Genomic DNA, 23524 nt, shown 5'->3' with positions numbered 1-23524 from the left:
GAAAACTCTTTAATCTCTTTGCGCATTAGTTATCTTTTCTGTAAAGTATGATAATAAGATCTACCTCATAAAGATGCTAGGAACATTCAAGGAGAAAAGTATTTAGTACAGTGCCTCGCACATAGTAGACGCTCAAGAAATGTTTATTATTATTATTGAGTCCATGGGTGGAGCAAAAGGTTAAACACTGGACTACTAACCAGAAGTTTGGTGGTTTGAACCCAACCAGAGGCTCCCCAGAAGAAAGACCTGGCAATTTGCTCCCAAAAGGTCATACAACCTTGAAAACCCTATGTACTCTACAATACATGGGGTCGCCATGAGTCATAATTGACTTGATGGCAACTAATCTGGTTTTCTGTTTTGTTTTGTATCATCATTACAGTATTAATCCACATCTCCAGATACCTCATCCAGTGCTTTTGTCTTTACACTATACAACTAGTCCTCACTTATCAACTATCTCTTTATCCAACATTTCTCATTTATGACAAAATCTACTCTCTGACTATTCTGCACATTAACGATGTATATCTGGTAGTAGCGAATGCTGAGGTGAGAATGACGCTGGCTGTGATGGAGCAGTTGTGGACCCAGGAACAGCTGGGGGGTGGGCAACAGCATGGGTTCGGGCAGCCTGGCTTCCTGCTTTACGACCACAGCGTGGTTTTGTGATTTCATACGATCATCCTTCATTTTTACATAACTCCAATTTTTGCATAACGACCTGGTCTTTGGAACCTAACTGTGTTGATAAGCAAGGAGAAGGTCTATATGAAAGTGGGAGTATCTGCTGCTGCAGATTATCCATGGCTGAGCACTCGTCCACTAGGGGCCTCATGAGTGCTGAGTCTGTCCATGTTTCTTGGTAAATTCCATTACATATATCATAAATTAGTATGTACTATCCCAAGAAAAGTCTTATTACCTAGGATGACATCTTTCCTTTCCCCCAAAGTGTTTTTCCTCTTTTAGGGAAGGGTCCATAATTTACATTCAGTTTTCTACAAAGTGTGTCAACAAGTATTTGGTACTTATAAGTAACTTAACAGGTATTTGATATGTATGCAGGATACCAATTTTAGGTAAAAATACTAAAAAAAAAAAAGCTCCATTAAATTAAGAATGCTATTTAGAATTAATGACAATAATAGTAATCATTTTAGACCATTGAGAAGAAAGATAATGTGTGTGATGTTTTACCAGTGCACGTAAATCTGGTTCCAAGATGGATGGATTGGGTTATAAATCAGGTTCCAAATCTGGTGAGTTTCTTTTTTTACTCTTTGTGCTAAATTAGGAAATACCAGATCACAATATGGGCTGTCAGAAGTGACTGCCAGTGTTTCCTGGATACGCTCGATATTCAGATCAATCTTAGACCCACAAATTACAGGGCCCTTATCCCTAAAGATCCCTGTGATCAGTTGCTCAGTCAGACAAGTGCTGCATCAAACTACAAGTTGATGTTTTAAGGTGCGAGAGAAAGCCAAGGGGTCCCTTTACCTGATTTTGTTGTATTTGATATTGGAAACAGTATCTTCATATTCTGTTGCTGCATTTGGATGTGGGTTTTAAACACACACAACAGTACATCATTGTTTTCATTCTCTGACAAGTGAGGACCTTTACTTTCTATGCTTGAAGAGTCAAATCTGTGGCAATCAGGTAATTTGCACCATAATTCAGCACCTAAAAATTCTTATGTCATATTCTCAGTATACTAAAATATTGACAATTCAGCTTTGAAATTATAGGTGTAGGATATTTAAAACATGAATATAGATCCCTGAGCAGACCATTTGAAATCATAAAAATAATCATTACTGGCCTTATTACTGTCAACATTTAAAAAAATGTCATCCTTTATTTCAAAAACTTGCCTTATACCTTTCCCTAACAGCCAGCATGCTGTAGGATGGGGGAGCAGAGCCTTGCACACGCTACTAATCTTTTTGCACAGCAAGTTGGCAAGAGGTAACTTACTGGCCCTCATCTGATCATATTTGCAACATTCGATATTTCTGTCAATGTTAAGCCATGATCAGAAGGCATACTGCTGTCCAATTACTGATATGTGTGTGGATGGGTATTCATATGTAAACTGTTTTTACTTGAACTATGGCATCATCCTTGTCATACTGCCAGATAGACCTTTGATCTCAAAGCAGAGGTTTCCAGTTAACATCGCAGCTCACAAAATCATTGGCAATAAATCAAATTGCTTTTCTCCCGTAGCATTAGAGTCACTGATGAACAGAAACAGGTCATCAAGTACTTCTCCTTCATACACCTACTGTTCCTATGAGCTGATATGTTCTGCACATCAGTGGTTTTGTCCGCTTGTGAAGCTAATTCTCTTTTTACACTACCCCCCCCCCCCACGGAAAGAGTAATCGTAATTCCGTATTGCACAGATATTATGTGACATCCAACAGTGCCATTTAATGAAGGAATTTTGCCAATAGCTTGTTTTCTGTTCTCCACACAGAATGTGAAGTCTGTCGATAGTTTTACAAGTCTTTTAGCAATAGTGTGACTTGCAAATAGTTTGATGATAAGAAACTTAATTTTGAATAATGTTACTAAGGTTTTTGGTCCTTTCTTCACATCTAAGGACAAAGCTACTCATTTTTGTCCCAGAAAGCATTTTTGTCCTCATTCTGAAAGAAAAATCTTAAGGTTTCCTTTTTTTTTTTCTTTTAATTTAACAGTACAAAAGTTTTGATGGTTTTTTTGCCCCATTTGGCAATTGCCTAACATCTTGCCCTGTGGACAATGGAATAAACCAACTGATAATCCAATAAAATCCACTCTTTAGACATGCATCCTTGTATTTTCTAATCATGGTTTTCCTTTTTGGCTGCTTATATGGAATCTTTACACTTATTGATTCATTTGTTTCAGTGTATTCAGTCACATTCAATATTCACTCTGGAGTACTGTTTACTATTTATGGTTTCAACATTATAGCGAGTTAGAGTACTTACATGGCTATTTTTATTGAGCTTTTGACCCATTTTGTAAATTAGTGATATCATACAAAAGAAATATATATATATATATTCAGTTTTAAGAAATGTCAGTGCTAACCAGCAAAGCATTTAAAAAGTGTTTTGACTCAATCCAACTCTGTCCTGTTAACTGACTGCTGGCTGGGACAGAAAGGACAAATAGCCCACATAAAACAGAACAACTAAGAACAAGAACATAATAAGAGTATAATGGTAGCTCTATCTAAATCATATATTGTATTACATAATTGAGAAGTATATGAATTAAAAAATAAAGGAATAATTGCTTTTCTTCCGAGGCCAATAAAATGTCTGCAGATAAATTGGTAGACTGTTGGGGATCACTGGTAGCTCACAGCTCACACTTGGAAGAGAATCTCATAATCTCTTCTATTCAGCATCCTGGCCATCACTTAACCGAATTAGCATCACTCTCTTTTCTTTAGTTAAATCTACTTACTTCTGGATAATTCCATCACCACAGTACCCACTTCCATGGATGTATACGGCAGCAGGTGAAGGCTCACTCTCTTCAGTTCCTGAAACGGTGATGACCCGGTACTGGTACACACTGCCAAGATTTAGATCCCTGGGAAATACAAAAAATACAGTTAGCTATATAAACACAACACTGGGGGCGTAAGAGGAAGGAGAGGTTGGAGAACTGATCCCCTCGAGTATATCCTATCACTCTTGCTCCATTTTGAAATCCCACGGGCACATAGTTAACCAATAATCTTTATTGTCTAGTGTGGATAAGGCACTCTGCTGAGCATGATGGCCCACACTAAAAAGTATACTGGTAAAAACTAGCATTAACTGACTGCTAACCATACACATTGCTAGCTACTTTTCATCTTAATTTAACTCTTGCAATAACCACAATGGATAAGTATTAGATGTTATGTGGCCTATAATGAAGGGGTCTGGGAGAAAAACATCCAGGAAAAACAAATGGTATAAGCAAAGTCACAGAGGGGGAACAGCACCATATTAGACTCTCTGGGCTTTATCTCATCTTTTCCCTTCATTTTAAGACGTGAGGATAAACCATATTCCACATGAGCAATCCCTTTCCTTATTCTGTACATTCAGTGATCTCCCCACTCCCTGCCACTTGAATAAAGTAATAACAATAATAACATCCATTAACTGTATGCACAATGAATGTCAGGCCCTGGGCTACGCACTTGACATGCACTTTTTCATTTGAGAATAAAAACAACCCTACATGGGTACTTGTATTTTCATGTTTATTTTACAGATGATCAATCTGAGACATAGGGAGGTTAAGCAACTTGTTTACAATCATATGCTACTAAATAATACACTATATTCTGCCTCCTTATTCTTTATCTTAAAAGGAGCCCCTGGGTGGTGCAAATGGTTAAGTGCTTGGCTACTAGGCAAAAGGTTGGTGGGCAGTTCTACTCAGCCCACATGGGGTTGCCCTGAGTCAGAACTGACTCAACAGCAACGACAACAACAATAACAATAGCAAGAGCCTTCCTTATCTTAGACATCTGCCTTCATAACCTCATCTCTTGCAAAGCAGTCTTGTCTTCTGTATACTCAAGACTTTCTAATACCATGCCTGGTCTGACTTCCTAATGCCGAACCTCACTCTAGGTTACTCTCCTCCTCTTCTCCCCTTAGTCCCTCTCAACTACCTGCACAACCTCTTATTGCCACCAAGCCAACCTGGCTACTGCCAACCATTCTCTAAGGTAAAGATATGTTTATGTCATTTCCACATGGCCAAATCATCACATCCTTTGCATTTTTGATCATTTTCAAAGACAGGGATCTGCCCTCTTTCATCTCTCCCATATCAATTATTTATTTTGTAATAATAAAAAAGCCATGGGAAAAAAAACACAAAATGATAATGAAGAGAATTCCTATCAGATTCCAAAGTTGGGGGGGATTTCATAAACAAAAGGACGATGTAAAACAAATCTCAAGTTCTCTTGCCCAACTGTTATTTCAGCTGCTGTGAGGGCTGGGGCTGTTTGGATAAGGCCCAGAAGATAACAGGTGCAGGAGCAATGGACAGAAACTGTCTCCTGGCTTTCGGTACAACCATGAGTTGGAGTTTATGAGCACTGACAGACTCTGGTGAGGAACACAGCCTTCCTGAGAATGTTGGGGTTATCACCCCAAAGGGAGTTTGTTTTAGCAGCACTGGAGCAGCTAGTAATATTGTAGGTAGACCAGAAGTCCTTAGGGATTCTTTTAGTGCTCTCTGTTAATGAAGACTAAGCAGGTGAATAATGTATAAAAATCTTGAGATGTTGCATGCATGCATAATAACTACCCTGTAAACTTCTGGAATGCCAATTCGTTATTAGGCTTTTTTTTTTTTTTTTTTAGCTTATTGACTATTTCACCCAACCCTTGATTAATTGATATGTACTTTTTCTAGTGGTGCTTCTAAAATTGGAATATTTTGTGTGGGGAGTGGTTTTCCCAGGGGGTATATACAGGCACAGATAAACATGACATGCAGTCTATTGTCCATTCATTTTGCTCTAAAATATGGGAACTCATTTTCTATTAAACAAATATGGCCATGCTATGGAACAAAATGTGAAATTTGCTTCAGGCCAGCTCCCAGGCCACTGGGTGTATGTGGTCACCATCCAAAGCATGTGGGTCACTTCTGTGGAGAAGGTGAGAGTGTAAAGAGTAACTTCTCTACATTGTGTTCTCCATTTATGGTGTGTGTCACAAGTGATTTATGCTTGACAATATTTAAGGTGCTCTATTAATATTTTTTGTTAATATTTGTGAATGCTTTTCTCCTCCCTCTACTTTGCTCTTCCTCCTGTCTCTCTTCTTCTTCCTCCTCCTTCTCAATAAACACCAACGTTGGGGCAAGCAAGTACCTGTTTCGGTCCTTGCTTCATTGCTTCCTGGTTGGGAACTCATGGGCAGGTGCTTTACCTCTCTGAACTATTTCAGGTCAGTCATAAACCTGGCTTCCCAGGATTTTTCTGCAGATTGATATGAGAAAATGTATAAAGCACCTATGTGCCCAGCTTATGATAAACAGTTAATAAATGTCAGCCCATTACTGTTAATACTTAATTATCAACAATCTCATTCACTGGAGTTAGTTTCTGTTCTTTATAACAAAAGGGGTGGGTGACAGATTACATGTAACCTCAGTTAAGTAAACCAGTGAGAAAGGGGTCACCATCCATCATGTGTGTCATGGTTTGATGGAAACTCTCTTTTCCACCCCATCATTGGACTAGAACACCCTCAGTGCCTCTCTTCCCAGGTTGACCATTGTAACTTCTGAAAATTCTGGATCCCAGAAGTTTTGTCTTTACCCGGGAGCACAATCTGGCTCCCAGTAACTTCTGCACACTGATCCTCCTTCTAACCGCTAGCATCACATAGAACACATCTGATTGGTAGAAAAAAGCTGAGTAATTATCCTTCTTCCATCTCTTTGTGCATGGTTCATGTACTATTATCTCACAGATGCCTGACAACAGCTCTGTGCAGTGGAGAGAGGGAGATGGATGTAATGGCTACTCTAAAGATTATGTTTTTCCACTGAAGAATTCCTGCAATACAACTACATTTCCTCCAGGTTAAAGTCAAAATTCATGCTAAACATTGGTTCTTTTCTGAAGAACTGAGGTGGAATAGAATTCTTTCAGAAGGATGAGCAAGTGGCTTTGGGAAGGCTTTGCCGAAGGTTAGGACCTGTTTCATGGTTGGTCTAAGAGTGAGACTTTTATGTTAAGTTGTTCCTTTCAGCTGCTCCTAAAACCATCTGGAGAGTCTTGCTCTATCATTCGAACTCCATCCCCTTCTGTGCCTCCCACATCCTGGCAGAGCCTAAGCCCTCTCAGGTTCCCTCACCTAACAGCTTCCGTGTTACCCTTCTTCAACCTTGCTGTTGCCACCATCTCAACCTGGATGGCTGACACAGCCTCTGGTTTGTCCTCCTGCTCCAGTATCTCCATTTTTCAGTCTTGCCAACACCATCAGAATATTCTTAGATCCAACATCACTCTCCAGCTCAGAATCTTCTCATTTAGAGCAGTGATGGGAACATGTTACCGAACTGAAACTTCCCATTTACTCTTGTTTGGAACTAAAATTTTAGCACTTCACCTGAAATGTGGTTGTTTTACCCAATTCTGATTTCTTTCATAGGATTTTGAATGCTACTTTAAATTAAAAAAAAAAAAACAAAAAAACTAACCATTTACAGTATTTAACCACCAGTCCTTCCAACTGCATACCAGATTAGTTTTACCTTTCTAGCTATTAAAATTTAAACTCCCACATGTAAATGGGATGGGATTGTTTGACCGGTTTTGTTTTGTGCATCCCTTGAATGTCTTTTCTTCCTTTTTTTCTTTGAACTTTTCCAACTTTTAGCCATCATTTTCCACAAATGTCTCAAATGACATGTCTGCCTCAGGTTTACATTTCTGACACTTAGAAACAAAAAAAGTTGACATTTCAAAATGATATGATTTCTCCTCAGAAATTTCATATTGATGGCAAATTCGGAGCACAGTCTTATGCTAAAATATAGTTACCCCCTGCTGTCAAGTCCAGTCCAACTCATAGCAACTCCACAGGACAGAGGAGAACAGTCTCATAGGATTTCCAAGGCTGTAATCTTTATGGAAGCAGACTGCCACATTTTTCTCCCATGGAGTGGCTGATGGATTCGAACCACTGACCTTTCGGTTAGCAGCCCAGCACTTAACCACTTCTCCATCAGAAAAAAAAAATGTAGTTACATATTATAAAATCATCATCTTAAGGACACTAATATATACATAAGGAGGCTAAACACCCCATGACTTAGTTTTCAGCAAAAATACTCATTTCTTAAAGTGTTGATATGAAGTTAATATCATAACAGGTCAATTAAAACCAATCTGAAATCTGTAGGTAAAATCACTTCATTTTTCTTTGGCACTCAGTTTTCCTATCTTTTAATTAGGATGTATGAGTCTTGCCCTAGACCTATATGAACATAAAATGAGAAATACGAAATTACTTTAGGAAGAACAAGGGAGAAAGACCTTCAATTCACTGTGTAAAGATCACACTTTCCTTCCTACAGGAAACCCTCACTGAGCCGCTTGGTTATTCCTTATTGATCTTTTATTATCTCTGTTTCATAATTTTTATAGCTGGTTATACCTTTTTGAAATTCCATCATCTGGAATAATAATGGCAATCATAGTTTCCATTTGCTGCTTGTTATTTATCGTATGCCAGGTTCTATGCCTAATACCTTGTATGTATAATCTCATTTAATCAAAACAACAGTCCCTTGAATAATTATTATTATTGTCCCCCTTTTCAGAGAACAAAACTACAACTAAGGAAGGCTAATCTCTCTGCCCATAGTCACACCATTTCTGGTCATGAGGCAGGGGCTCAAATGAGGTCTAACTCCATCCCAAGCCAATGTTTTCCAGAGGTGGAAGGCACCAGCTGTGATGAACTGACAAAAACAGCCAACAAGAAGTCAAAAGAGCTAATTTTGAACCAGCTAGAGTTTGCATGGAAAGATCTAGAAGTCAGGAGACACAAGTTCTTTTCAAAGCTATCACTGACTCACACTACTCATGGACAAGCCATTTCTTCTCTCTGACCATTATTTTCTTCATTTATGAAATAGGAATCTGGAAAGGGTGGAATGATCAGCTCTGCAATCCATAATTCTAAGGTAATGAGGAATGTAGTGTTGTGTCTGTCTGTCTTGAGCATTTCTACAGGCTCGAAGCTGCCTCAGCAGCTAAAATTCTACATTGAGAATGGGTGTAGGTCAGGACCTACCATCCAGATCGTCTGAGCTAGAAGATGTGGTGGGACCACCTAGGATGTCTCTGGCCCAAGAAAAGCAAAGTGTTCCAGTCCAGCCTTAGGCTAAGAATCAGGGGATAATGCCTGGGCACTTGGTAATCAGCTCCAACCAAGAAGTAGAAAGCGAAGGAAACAATCACTTATTGAGCCTAATATTCCAGGGACTTCATGCATACTACTATTACAGTTTTAACTGGAAAATATTTGAATCATACAGAAAAGTACAGATAACTGTAACAAGTATCCATAGACTTACTACCCAGCTTTGTCAAATTATCACATTTACCATGTTGTCCTCATATCTTTTATTTTTGGTGTGGAATAAACCACAAGTACTGGTTTAGTTTAAAGCTACCTGTGTGGCGTTCTTCCTCTATCCTATTCCTCTGTCTCCCATGTATGTTTTTATACTGTTTGTACAGGTGCATTGTTTGTGTATTTGAAACTTCATAGATGTTTTAATACTCTGCCTATCATTATTCAGCTTATTATTTTTTATTTTCTGCTCAACATCGTTTTTGAGATCACACATGTTGATGCATGAAGATCGGGCTCATTTCTTTTCCCTGACATAGGATTTTACTCTATGAATACACCATAATTTATTTGACCACTCTTTTCTTACGATACCTACGTGGTGTCTATCATTATTGTTATTATTAAATTATTTTTTGTTTGTTATTTTCAACAATGTTGTTTTAAATATTTATGTTCAAGCCGTTTCATACACAAGAACAAGACTTGTCTCAAGAAAATATATCCAAAGTGTGTTGCTTGACTGAGGGTAACTGCCGCTTTGTTAGATACTGTCACATTTTTCTCTAAATTTGTTGCACCAGTTAACATGCCTATCGAGAGACATACCATTGCTCCAGGACCTTGCCAGAACTTGGACTGCCAAACATTTGTTTGTTTGTCAAGCTGATAGGTATTAAATGGCATTTAATTATTGTTTTTATTTTGCCTTTCCCTGATTACTAACAAGTCTGAGTATTTTTTCATGTGTGTGTGTGTGTGTATATATATATATGTTTTTCTTCTTTTTTGACCACTTAGGTTTCTACCCATGTAGACTGACTCTTAATAACTTTTGCCTATTTTAAATTGCATTATTTTTCTTTATTGATATGTACATGTATTTATATACACTAAGTGCTAATCCTTTGTAATTAAAGGCATTACAAATACCATTTTCAAGTGACTCCTATTTTTTCACTCTGTTTATGCTGCTTCGTGAACAGAATTTTTAATCTTTTCTTTTATGATCTCTGCTATTCTTGCTAATAAATGTTTTCTTCACTCCAAGGTCATAAAATGGCCTCTTCTATTTCTTTTTAATAGCTTTAGGATTTCAATTTTTATGTATACTTTCAATCCACCTACAATATAGCTTTGAAAATAATGTGAGATAAAAGATTTTTTTTTTTTTTTTACAAATGTGGATGAACCATTTGTCTCACATTCTTTATGTAACAGTGAATCCTTGCACTACTGAATTGTAATACCACCTTTGCCATACCCCTCATTTCAATATTTATATGAGTTTGTTTCTGGGTTATCTTGTTTCATTGGTCTATTTTTTCCTATTATCATAACAATAACACTGTCTTCATTTCCATAGCTGTATAATAAGTCTTGATTTAATGTTATGAGTTCATTCTATGCTTTGGTTTTCTTTCAAGAGTCCTTTGCTTTCCCAAGAGAATTTAAAGTTTCATTTAAAAAAAAAAAAAGCCTGTTGGAATTTTGGTTCCAATTTTATTAAACTTTATTTGAAGAGAAAGGACGTCTTTATGTTATTGTGTCCTCCAATTTATACAGTTTATCCCGTAATCTATTAGCTCTTCTTTTATGACTTTCAGGAAAATTTTAAATCTTTCTTCATAAAAATCATAATTTTTTTATTAAAAGTAAATTCCTAACTCTAGGTATGTTATTGGTGTCAGTGCTATTGAAAAGAGTAGCTTTAATGTACATGTATAAGTACATATATTTGTGTATCTATGTTTCTACATATATTTACCTATATATCTATTCTAATAGTTTTGGGTTAATATGTAAAAAAAAGTTTTTGTAAATTGATATATATTTAGAAGTCCTTATGAACTGATTTATTAGTTCTAATAATTTGTTGATTCTCACACATTTTTCTATGTAGTTTCTTACATATTTTTTGTTCCTTTTTATGGTCTAGCAACACTGGCTAGGAACAATGGAATGGCGTTACTGGGCATCCTTGGTTTGACCCTGGAATAGAAAGGAATACTATTTACACTTTACCTTTAAGTATAGTGCATATTGTAAGTTTCCAGCAGACACCTCTTAATCACATTAAGGATCTTCTTTTATATTCCCAGTTGACTTTTTTTTCCCCTTTCTTTAATAATAAAAAGATCTGATCTTAGCAAAAGTATCTTTTTTTTTTTTTTTTAACTTGCATCCATTAAGATAATCCTGTTTTTAAAACCCCCTTAATGTGTTGGAAACCTGGTGGTTAAGAGCTACGGCTGCTAACCAAAATGTTGGCAGTTCGAATCCCCCAGGTGCTCCTTGGAAACCTATGGGACAGCTCTACTCTGTCCTATAGGGTCGCTATGAGTCAGAATCGACTTGATGGCAGTGGGGTTTGGACTATGCTATATTGTGAATTACATTAACAGATCATCTAATGTTAAGGCCCCTCTCGGTCTTGGGATAATCCAGTTTTGGCACAATGTGGCTGTGTGAGGGCATGAGCTTTAGTGCATCACTGAATTCTGTTTGCTAATGCTATTTGTAAGATTTTTGCCTCTTGATCATAAATTCAATTAACCCAAAAGTTTATCTTTTCCTTGATTTATTTATCTATATGTCTATTTATATATTGCATCATAAACTGAAACCATGTTCTATATGATTCTGATTATTTGTTACGATTTGTTGTGTGGTCTAGAACATGGTTAAAATAAATGTAAGCATTCTACGTACCCTAGAAGAAAACAGTTATACTTTTAACTCAGTACTGTTGTGGTTGTTGTTATCAGGTGCCATCAAGTCAGTTCTGACTCAGGGCAACCCTATATGTACAACAGAACAAAACACTGCCCGGTGCTACCCCATCCTCATAATCATTAGGCTTGAGCCCATTGTTGCAACCACTTTGTCAATTCATCTTGCTGAAGGTCTTTCTCTTTTTCCCTGACCCTCTACTTTACCAAGCATGATGTACTTCTCCAGAGACTGGTCCCTTCTGATAACATGTCCAAAGTATGTGAGATGAAGTTTCACCATTCTTGTTTCTCAGAAGCATTCTGGCTGTACTTCTTCTGAGACAGATTAGTTAGTTTGTTTGTTTGTTTTGGCAGTCCATGGTATATTCAATATCCTTGCCAACACCATAATTCAAAGGCATCAATTCTTCTTGGTCTTCCTTATTTATCCTCCAGCTTTTGCATACACGAGGAGATTGAAAACATCACGGGTTGGGTCAGGAGCACCTTAGTCCTTAAAGTGACATCTTTGCTTCTTAGCACTTTAAAGAGGTCTTTCACAGCAGATTTGCCCAAGGCAATGCATCATTTCATTTCTTGACTGCTGCTTCCATGGGTGTTGGTTGTGGATCCAAGTAAAATGAACTGTACTTAAGAGGAGCTTATACGTAGACCAAGAGGCAACAGTTTGAACAGAACAATGAGAATTCAGTACTAGGATTCCATATATCTTCATTAAATCAAACACATTTTTTTGTGTTGTTCAAAATTTAGATTGCAACAATTTTGTTGTTGTTGTTTGCTTGCTCTATCAATTGTTGAGAAATGCATGGTAGAATATCCTAATGGATTTACCTGTCTCTTTCTTTTTGGTAAGAGTCATCGCCTGAATTGTGTATAAAAGAGTATATTGAGGCCAAATTATTTGGTGTATTCAAGTTCAAAATTATTACAGGCACACCTCGGAGATATGGAGATATTGTGGGTCTGGCTCCAGATCACTGTAATAAAGCGAATATCACAATAAAGAGAGGTACATGGATTTTTTGGTTTCCCAGTGCATATGAAAGTTATATTTATAGTATACAGCATTCTATTAAGTGTGCAATAGCATTATGTCTAACAAAAAAATGCACATACCTTAACTAAAAAATACTTTATTGCTAAAAAATGCTAACCATCATTTGAGCCTTCAGCGAGTCATAACCTTTTTGCTAGTGGAGGGTCTTGCCTCCATGTTGATGGCTGCTGACTGATAAGGGTGATGGTTTCTGAAAGATGGGGTGGCTGTTGCAATTGCTTAAAATAAGACAGCAATGAAGTTTGCTGCATTGACTGACTCTTCCTTTCACGAAAGATTTCTCTGTAGCACGTGATGCTGTTTGGTACATTTTACCCACAGTAGAAGTTCTTTCAAACCTCTCAAACTCTGTTGCTGCTTTATCAACTAAGTTTATGTAATATTCTGAATCCTTTGTTGTCATTTCAACAATCTCCACAGCATCTTCACCAGGAGTAGATTCCATCTCAAGAAACTACTTTCTTCGCTCATCCATAAGAAGCAACTCTTCATCCATTAAGGCTTTATCATGAAATTGCAGTAACTCAGTCACATCTTCAGGCTCCACATATAATTTTAGTTCTCTTGCTATTTTCACCACATCTATGGTTACTTCCTCCACTGAAGTCTTGAACCCCTCAAAGCCATTCATAAGGGCTGGAATCAACTTCTTCCAAACTCTTGTTAATGTTGATATTTTGGTCTCCTTTCATGAATCATGAATGTTCTTAATGACATCTAGAATGGTGAATCCTTTCTACAAGGTTTTCAATTTACTTTGTCCAGGTTTATCAGAGGAATCACTATCTATGAGAAGTAGAGTTTTACAAAATATATTTCTTAAATAAGACTTCGAAGTTGAAATTACTCCTGGATCTATGGGCTCCAGAGTGGATGTTGTGTTAGCAGGCATGAACACAACATTAACCTCCTTGCCCTCCTTGCACATCACCATTAGAGCTCTTGGGTGACCAGGTATGTTGTCAATAAGCTGTATTTTTTTTTTTTTGAGTAGTAGGTCTCAACAGTGGGCTTAAAATATTTAGTAAACCATGTTGTAAACAGATGTGCTGTCTTCCAGGCTTTGTTGTTCCATTTATATGGCACAGGCAGAACAGATTTAGCATAATTCTTAAAGGCCCTAGGATTTTCAGAACAGTAAATGAGCATTGGCTTCAACTTAAAGTCACCAGCTGCTTTAGCCCCTAACGAGAGAGTCAGCCTGTCCTTTGAAGCTTTGAAGCCAGGCACTGACTTCTGTCTAGCTATGAAAGTCCTAGATGGCATCGTCTTCCAATATGTCTTAATCATCTATTGCTGTTATAAGAGAAATACCACAAGTGGATGGCTTTAACAAAGAGAAATTTATTTTCTCAAGTCTAGGAGGCTAGAAGTCTAAATTCAGGTTGCCAGCTCCAGGGAAAGGCTTTCTCTCACTGTCAGCTCAGGAGGAAGGTCCTTGTCATTAATCTTCCCTGAACCAGGAGCTTCTCAGGGTAGGGCCCGTTATGCGCCCGGTGCATCTTTCTTGGTGGTATCAGGTTCCCCATGTCTCTCTGCTCACTTCTCCTTTTTATATCTCAAAAGACATTGGCTTAAAACACAATTTAATCTTGTAGATTGAGTCCTGCCTCATTAACATAACTGCCACTAATCCCATCTAATTAACATCATAGAGACACAATTTACAACACATAGGAAAATCACATCAGATGACAAAATAGTGGAGAATCACACAATACTGGGAATAGTGGCCTAGCTAAGTTGATATTTAGCTAGATATTTGGGGGACACAAATTCAATCCATGACACAATATAAGGCTGTTTCATCTACTTTGCAAATCTGCTGTTTAGTGTAGCCAGCTTCATCATTTATCTCAGCCAGATTTTCTGGATAACTTGCTGCAGCTTCAACATCAGCATTTGCTGCTTCACCTTGTACTTTTATGTTATGTTCTTTCCTTAAATGTCATGAACCCACCTCTGCTAGCTTCAAACTTTTCTTCTGCAGCTTCTGCGCCTCTCTCAGCCTTCACAGAATTGAAGAGAGTTAGGACCTTGTTTTGGATTAGGTTTTGGCTTGAGGGAATGTTGTGGTTGGTTTGATCTTCTATCCAGACCACTAAAACTTTGTCTATATAAGCCATAAGGCAGCTTCACTTTCTTATCATTTGTGTGTTCACTGGAGTAGCACTTTAATTTCCTTCAAGAACTTTTCCTTTGCATTCACAACTTGGCTAACTGTTTGGTGCAAGAGGGCTAGCTTTTGGCCTATCTTGGCTGCCAACATGCCCTCCTCACTAAATTTAATCATTTCTAGTTTGTGGTCTAAAGTGAGAGACATGCGACTCTTCCCTTCATTTGAACATACAGAGGCCACTGCAGGGCTATTATCCATTGCTCTCAAATACAATTCCAATTCATAAAGATCCTACAGAGTAGAACTGCTCCATAGGGTTTCCAAGGAGTGGCTGGTGGATTCCAACTGCTGGCCTTTTGGATAGCAGCCGAGCTCTTAACCACTATGCCACCAGGATTCTGTAGGGTTATTAATTGCCTTTGCCTTAATTTCAATATCGTTGTGTCTCAGGGAATAAATAGGGAGGCCCGAGGAGAGGGAGAGAGACAGCAGAACAGCTGGTCAGTGGAGAAGTCAGAACATGCACAACATTCATCTATTAAGTTGGCTGTCTCACATGGGCACAGTTCATGGTGTCCCAAAACAATTGCAATGGTAACATCAGGATCACTGATCACAGGTCATCGTAACAGAGATAATAATAATGAAAAGTTTGAAATATTGTGAGACTTACCAGAGCACATGCTGCTGGAAAAATGGAGCCAACAGACTTGCTCAATGCAGGGTTGCCACAAACCTTCTATTTGTAACAGAGGCAATATCTATGAAGTGGAATATGGTGAATCATGATAAAATGAGGTGTGCCTGTATATATCTTCTTTTCATCATTATGAAGTGTCTTCTTTATCTTAATATATTTTACCTGAATATTTTCGTTGTCTAATAATAATAGTATTTGGGCTAGCATTTGTTTGTTAAATGTTTACATTTCTTTACCTTTACCTTTAAATTTTCAGTGAACTTTTCCTTAGTTTAATACAACCTAAGCATCTCTGCCTTCATACAGGTGACTTTAATCTGATTAGTGTATGACTGTTAATGTTGAATTTATTTCTTCCATCTTGTTTGTGCTTCCTATTTATCACACCTTTTCCTTACTTCTTTATTTTTTCATCCTTTCTCATTTTCATTTGAATTTATTGGATTTCTTTATTTCCCCTCTTTTCTCCTTCTTTTTTCACCTACTCTTTGGAGATTATGCTTTCTATTTATTTACATTCTTTTCTTGTTTAATCTAAAATATTAACATACATACTTCTTATCAAACTCAAAATTTAATTTAAAAAAAACTTTGCTGTTTGCTGATCCTTGCTCTTGTTTACTTTTTTGTGTTTATAATTTTTGCATGTGAGCTCATGTACAGTGGGTTTTAATTTGTGGGAATCATGCGCCATCTGGGTCAAGTCTATGCAACCTCACAACTTCTAGGTGTTCTCAGAACTCACTAACCTGGGGCCATTTTTTCAGTTAAGTTCTCAGCTCAGGTGTTCCCAGATCTTACTGAGCAGTATAAACTCAAATCTTAGTGAGGACAGTGGTTACAAATCCCCACTCAGATCCTAGGCAATGAAACTCTCATTATCATCTTACTATGCTAGGAAGACATTCATATCTTCCTTCTTCCCTCCCTCTCTCCCTCCCTTCTTTCTTTTCTTCCTTCCTTCCTCCCTCCCTTTGTATCTATCATCTATCAGTCTATCAATCTATCTATCTGTCTATCGATCTATCATCTATCTACCTACCTATTGATCATCTATCTATCTATTTATCATCTATCTATCTATCATTTATCTGTCTGTCTATCTATCTATCTCTCTATATATCTAACTAATCTATCTATCTAATCTATGTATCCCCAAAACGTCCTTTCACTAAGTATATACCTTTACCTTCAAGAGTCCTAATTTATTTTGAAGGCCTTGGTTCTAATTCTCTACATTGAAGAACCATAGGGCCAAATCTTCTCTCCTGGAATAAGCAAGAATATTCAATCTTTTCAACTGCCCAACCTGATGGTTCCTTTTTAACCAAACTAGGCCAACTGAACATTCGCTGAAGGGATTTCTTGCCTGTCTTTCAGTTCCATTTCTTTTTTATTTTTCTGATCTCAGCTATGCATTTTAAAGGCTGCTGTTTATATGAGTTATATTTCACCTAGAATGCCCGAATGGGTGTTTGTAGTGGAAATATTTTTAGATTACTTAGACCACAAATTTCTACATTCTTTTTATTACAATACTAACCTGTAAGGTAGAAATTATTTCCATTTTATAGTTGAGGAACCTGAGGCTCAATGTAGTTCGGTGATTGGCGCAAGATCAGGGAGATAATAATTATAAAGCAGGGTTTAAACCATGGCTGTTTGACTCTAAAATCCTCGACTCTTCCATGTCATTGAGCTGAGTCCTTGGATGAGCACACAATTGAAAGGCATGCACTAATATCAAATCAAATTCAGAACATTAAACTTTTTGAAAATAAGGCAATCTCCTCCTGATGGCTATACAGTGTTTTAGGGAACTACAACTCTGCTTAAACCTTATTTAACTTTTTTTACATAGAAATATAGAGTAATATAGTCTCTGCTGTAACATGTTTATGGGTTGGAGACTGTCTTTTTTACTTTATGAGGGAGTAATAGTGGATTATCACAATTGCTTTATTTATTTATGTTTTTCTAATCATCAAGGTAATCCATGCTTATTTTAACAAGTCCATTACATAAAAGAATAAAAAAATGTAAAAATCATCTCAAATTCTATCACCCTGAGGCAGCTACCTGTAACACTGTGGTCAACATCCTTTACATATCTTTTTATGTGTAAGCAAACATATACTTTTGCATAAATATCAGGTCACAAATCTGTAGTATCACTTCATGTTTAATGAAAAAAGAGTACAGAGAGGCAAATTTAGTTAATTAACATTATGCTAGCTAAATACATTCATAGTTTTGAGTTTTTCCCCCAAATTTTGGTCATTTCATTCATTCATCCAAACAATATTCACTAAGTCCTCCCAGAATCTCCAAGTTTCTGGGCTGCATAGATTAATATAATATGGTCCTGCACTTAAGATGCTCATAGTGGAAGAGAAGACATTAAAATGGATGGCTTTAACACAGCCTAAAATGTGTGTAGGAGCACAGAAGAAAGCTATCTTAACAAGGCTGAGACAAAGAGAGTGCACGAAGACTCCACAAGATTTACTGGTTTGACTGGAAAAAAGTAAGTAGAAATCGAGTCAGGAGAAGGAGGTGAGAGCTAGATTTCCAGGCAAATGATATATTTATTTTGCGGAAGATTATCCTGGTAGTTGTATAGATAATAGTTTGAGAAACAAGGTGGAAAAGGAATACTTGATGGTAGAGACCCCAAATATTTTCCATGAAATGAAAGATGCAGGCATAAACTGAGTATCTACTAAGTTTTGGCACTATGCTATATGTTTTTGTATTCTATTTTGTTTAAAGAGAACTAAAACTTAAAACAGAGTGTCCTTCATCAATGAATGATCCTGGAGCTGTGTTTAGTCTTCTCAAAAGAATTTACTTCTTAAAATTCATACACTAAGGTTATGTCTACTCAGTTTTTTACCATATGTAAAAACCATATACTCCTTAATTCCAATTTCATCTGGGTGTCACTCAGAATTCTTAAGGGAACACTTTATTTCTGCTTTAGGCTGAGAGGTACTTTGGTCTCATTTTTTATCACAGGGAGGGGAGGGTTGTTAAGAATTTGTGACAGAAAGCATGGAATGCCATTGGGAAGTAATATTTTGAAAGGCAGTTTGGCAGTGTGACCCTGGACCATGTGCCAGGAAAAGTGGTTATGGTTCCTCCATTAACTTTTGTTGTGATTTTGGACAAATCAGTTCTCTCTGGCCCTCACCTTCCTTGTGCAATTCAAAACAACATTTACGGAGTTTCAGGTACGAGCCAGTCCATGTGTGGGACCCAAAGATAAAAAAAAACCATCACTGATCTCATACAGTTCAAAGCATAAAATAAGCCAAGTACAGCATGATTGTAATATAAGGTAGAGTCTGAAAAACACCAAGAGAGAGGACTATATATGGTTCCAATACTGGTTGAAAAGATGAGGAAGGTGTAGGGAGACTTTTTTTTTTCTGACACCTGGATTAGCTTGGTTCCTTCTACAGGTTTCCTTAGCACCTCACACTTTGATATAAAGCTAAACACATTTTATCGCAATCAGATGTTGAATGTCTGTCCTTCCTGGTATATGTTAAGTGCTCTAAGAGCAAAAAAAAAAAAAAAAAACGCTAGTCTTTCACTGTTATACCTCTGTGCCTAGCATAGTGGCTGACACAGAATAAGTTTTCAACAATATCTGTTGAATGAATTAATAGTTTGAGTCAGTACACATGGGAAAAAAGTCAAAAGACAAAAATATGGGTATAGTTATCTGAGCAGTAGGGATAGCATGTACCAGGAACATAGGTGTACCTTTTTAGATAAAGAAGAGTTCATTTAGGCTGAGCTTCAGGGTAAGCCAAAGGAAGTGCTCAGGTTTTACTAAAGGGATATGCTGAGAATGTGCAGTAGACAGCAGAAGGTTCTGAGGCAAGGTGCTGGGGCTTGAGTTATCCAGTGATGGGGAACCATGTTATCAAGGCAGGGGACTGGACACAATGATTTCCCAAGCCCTCCTCCTCCAACTCCCCCAAGCTATAAAGTCAGACCTTAGATGAGCTAACAGTAGTTGAGATACCAAACCAACATCCATGCCTTTGTACAGCCCAGGCTCCAGCTAAACCCATCTTCCCTCCTTCACGGCCCAGGGAATTAAGTAGACTGAATTACTTTCTACTTCCAGTGTCCCGTATGAAGCAAAGCTGTGACACTGAGACTCCACTGCCAAGAAAGGATCTTTGTTTAGGAAAATGGCCTTTTGTATTGCAATATCTGTCCTCTTATTCCTCCTGGTGACCACAGTGAGCTCCAACCTGTAGTCTGGACCAAACAAATGAAGAATGAGACAAGAGGGACCTGAGAGTTGGCTGGTTATTTGGATCCCCTCCTGATGGGACTGGGCTCAATCCCTTCACACAGGTAACACAATACTCATTCTTTTCTTACCGACAATGCTGCCCTCACTTTGCATAAAGCTCAGAAAAGAGCAAATGTATACATGCAATTGATTAATTCCAGCAGCCTTTGATATAATTGTCCAAAGACTTGCCCTGGTACCAATTTAAAGCACAGTAGCAAATTTAATAAAACAGTTTGCAGCCAAGGCCTTTGTTATTCTATTTTAATCATCCTTTACCATCAGTTGAAATGATTTTCTCCTTTCTTGGTGAAATGAAATAAAACACAAGGGAAAGGATGGAGGGACAATGTGGAAATTATAATAGATTCAGAGTTTCAAATCCCAGAATAAGATTAGCAGCAGTCCTGAGATTTAACTGGCTATTTGTGTCAGGCCAAGGTTTGAAGGGAAGACATTTACCAGTTTGGGGGAACTCTGCACCTGGATAGCATTAAAGAAGGGAGAGAGGAAAATGTCTACAAGGGACTCTTGTTTTTTCTGAATGCAACCAAAGGAGATGTGTGACAGTTTCCCCAAACATTCTGCTGGTGATGGACAGGTCTCTTGATTACAGAGCAGGGGCTTGTGACAAGCTGACCAGTCGCCAAGGACTCTGGGAGCCAAAACACCAGATACAGTTGGAGGTAAACAAGCCATGCAGCATAGTGTGAAAATTGAGGCCAAGACGGGGCCAGCGAGTTGAGCAGAGGAACCCAGTGACAGCTGGTGATTGAGCGGCACTAACTGAACACAGTTGTTGGGGACTAGGGGCCAGTGGGGAAAGCACTCTTCTTTCTCCTCCCTGTGGCCTCTCTGGGTGGCCAGCAATTTTATTACTGGCAGAGGGCGAGCCCAACAGCATTTTAGAATTTGGCACCACATCTAAAACCATTTAGGGACTGGGCTTTTCTTTCTTTTCTCCCCCCACCCTCTCCTGAATGCTTCGGGTTCGGTGAAAGTGGGCGTGCTATTAGCAAAGTACATTTCCCCTCAATTTTGAAACCCATGTGCACTTGGGGAAAATGTAATCCTTATGTTTCTGATTCATTTACACTTAACTCATCAAAACACTATTTTGTAAGAGCTATTTGATGTCCACGAAGTCTTCTGAGCCCTTTTGTAAGCCTTGCTTCTTAGAAGCAGGAAGTCACGTTTCTGATGAGACAGAGAACTTGAACCTGAAAGGTTGAGTTTGTTTTGAAATGAGGGTTCTTGGAGGGTCACGTGGACCCTGTGCTTGGCCAAATGCGTTCTCTCATTTCCTATACCACCCCCTTCGCCCCCGCCAGCTGCCATGACGTTACTGATGTCAGCTCTCCATGATTTCACTCCCTGCAACCAAGAAGAGACTTCTCCATTATCAGAGAGAGCAGAGATCACATTTGGGTCCCAAAGTCTGGCCAAACTCCAGCCCTCTTGTTTTGTGGGGGAACAGGCCCTTGGATTGTGAGTCAGGGACTAGGTTCAATTACTGGTTGTGCCATCAAATGGCTGTGTAACTCAGAAGAAGTGCCTTCCCCTACCCTCCCCCTCCCCCCTCCACCAGGCTCAGTTCTCTCATTTGTAAAGTGATAGTGCTGGCCTAGATGATCTTTAATGCACCTTCCAGGTCTGAGAGTTTTTCAGTATAATTCCTAGATAGTAGAAGGTTTGAGAACCTTGGAATTCTCTCTGCTTAAAATTTTTTGGAGATTGACTTTATATAGAAGGAATTTAGCTCAAGAAGAAAACAGAATGTAGAAATCAGAGTTGGACAGCTTCAGACATTACTTACTCCAACTTCCTTACTATGGGATGAAGACGAAAGCTTGGAGAAGGGGAATAACTTGCCCTAGGTCATATACTAAATTAATGGCAGAGTCTAGCTTTCCTGGCATTTTTGACTAACATCCTTGGATGGAAGTTTTTAAACTTTTCAGTTCATGGGATATTGAAGCCAGGGCAAAAAAAAACCACTTCCCACTCTGACAACAAGAATGTGAAAGCCAGCATTGGAATGGAAGGGGAGACTGGCATTGCTTCACATGAGGCATAGTGAAGTGGTGTCTGGCTTGTATTAAAGCCCATGAGTGAATGATTAATCCTGAGTGGAAAACAAAGCCCGTGCCTTGTAACGTTATAGGTATTAGTGCTATGGAAGATTAGCCCCAAGACCACCCGGGGGACCTTTTTAGAACATTGAACTATGCTTTGAGAATCAGTGAATGATGAAAACAGGTGGTCCCACAGGAACCCTATTCCCTGCAGGTCTCTCCCCCCACCCCACACACGCACGCACACACGCACACACACACACAAACATATTCCTCAATTGATCCTTAATATCTACAAAGGGAAGACGTACTATGGTTAAAAGTGCTGTAGCTGTATGTCTACCACCAATTCATATGTTGGCAACTGGAGGGCACTTTTGAACTCACCCTCTTCCTCCTCCCCATCCCAAATCAAATACGTTTATCCCTAGACATTTTCTGCTTTAGTGATGCCAGTAACATAGGCATTTTCCATGAATCACTCACCTGCCCTCTCCATCTGATCAAGCATCAAATCCTTCTACCCCATTAATATTACTCAGTCCCATTCTGTTCTCTCCATTCCACCTCAGCTACCCTAGTCCATCACCATCATCTCCTGCTTCAATTTTGGCAACATTGTCTTACCTGACCTTACTATTTCTGCTCTGTGACTTCACCTCCACCCAGTTACCTGCACGTAAGCCAAACAGATGCTCTAAAACCAAATTTAATCAGTATCTTCTCTTACCAAGACACTCAATGGCTTCCTACCACCCTTATGATGAAGCCCAGACCCTTTAGCATGGCATCCTGGACTTGTCCATCATGACCTGCCCCTTTTTCTGCCTCTTTTCTCACACTCTTCTCTTCACATTCTATCCCTCAGCCACCATGAGCAATCTCACCTCCCTTCCCCTGGCTAAATCTTCTGGCCTTAGCTTAGATACTATCTCTTCCAAGTGGTCCTCACCTGATCCTCTAAGCTGAGTGAAGAGCTTTTAGCCCATGCACTTTTCTTATCCTAGCTCCTTCCCCACTGTTTTGTATCCCCTGTTTTTGTGTCTATGCCTTACATTAACTGGACCATGCTCCCAGAGAGCTGGCACTGTCCCTTATTGTCTGATTTATCTCAAGGACCTAGGGCAGGGCCTGCTACAAAGGCAGGGCTAAATAAATGGCTGCTGAATGAATGAAAACCTGAATTACATCCTACGGTCCAGTCCCTTTACCTTAAAGCTAGGGGAACTGAGGCGCCAAGAGGAGGAGAACCATGTTATAAGATCCTCTTTAGTCCTTTTGATCCCCTGATAACTAACTTATAAGTTAGTTGACTTATAAGCTAATAACTCTTAACTTATGAATTAAAAGAAAAATATCCAATATACTAAACAACATCTGCATTACTATAAATCTCTG

At 38.5% G+C, this 23524-nt stretch overlaps 1 protein-coding gene across 1 annotated transcript in view; it reads right to left on the bottom strand.

Annotated features, from left to right (window-relative positions):
- The window catches only part of PAPPA (pappalysin 1), a 279871-nt gene that overhangs the window by 144921 nt on the left and 111426 nt on the right, over positions 1-23524 (bottom strand). The window contains exon 8 of the mRNA XM_049897266.1: positions 3475-3603. Within this exon, the coding sequence (XP_049753223.1) occupies positions 3475-3603 (129 nt within the window). The remainder of the gene's footprint in view (positions 1-3474; positions 3604-23524) is intronic.

Source organism: Elephas maximus, chromosome 9 (assembly GCF_024166365.1).
Source record: "Elephas maximus indicus isolate mEleMax1 chromosome 9, mEleMax1 primary haplotype, whole genome shotgun sequence".
Classification (NCBI taxonomy): domain Eukaryota; kingdom Metazoa; phylum Chordata; class Mammalia; order Proboscidea; family Elephantidae; genus Elephas; species Elephas maximus.
The sequence above is the reverse complement of the archived record's forward strand: the minus strand, read 5'-3'. Positions and strand labels throughout refer to the sequence as shown.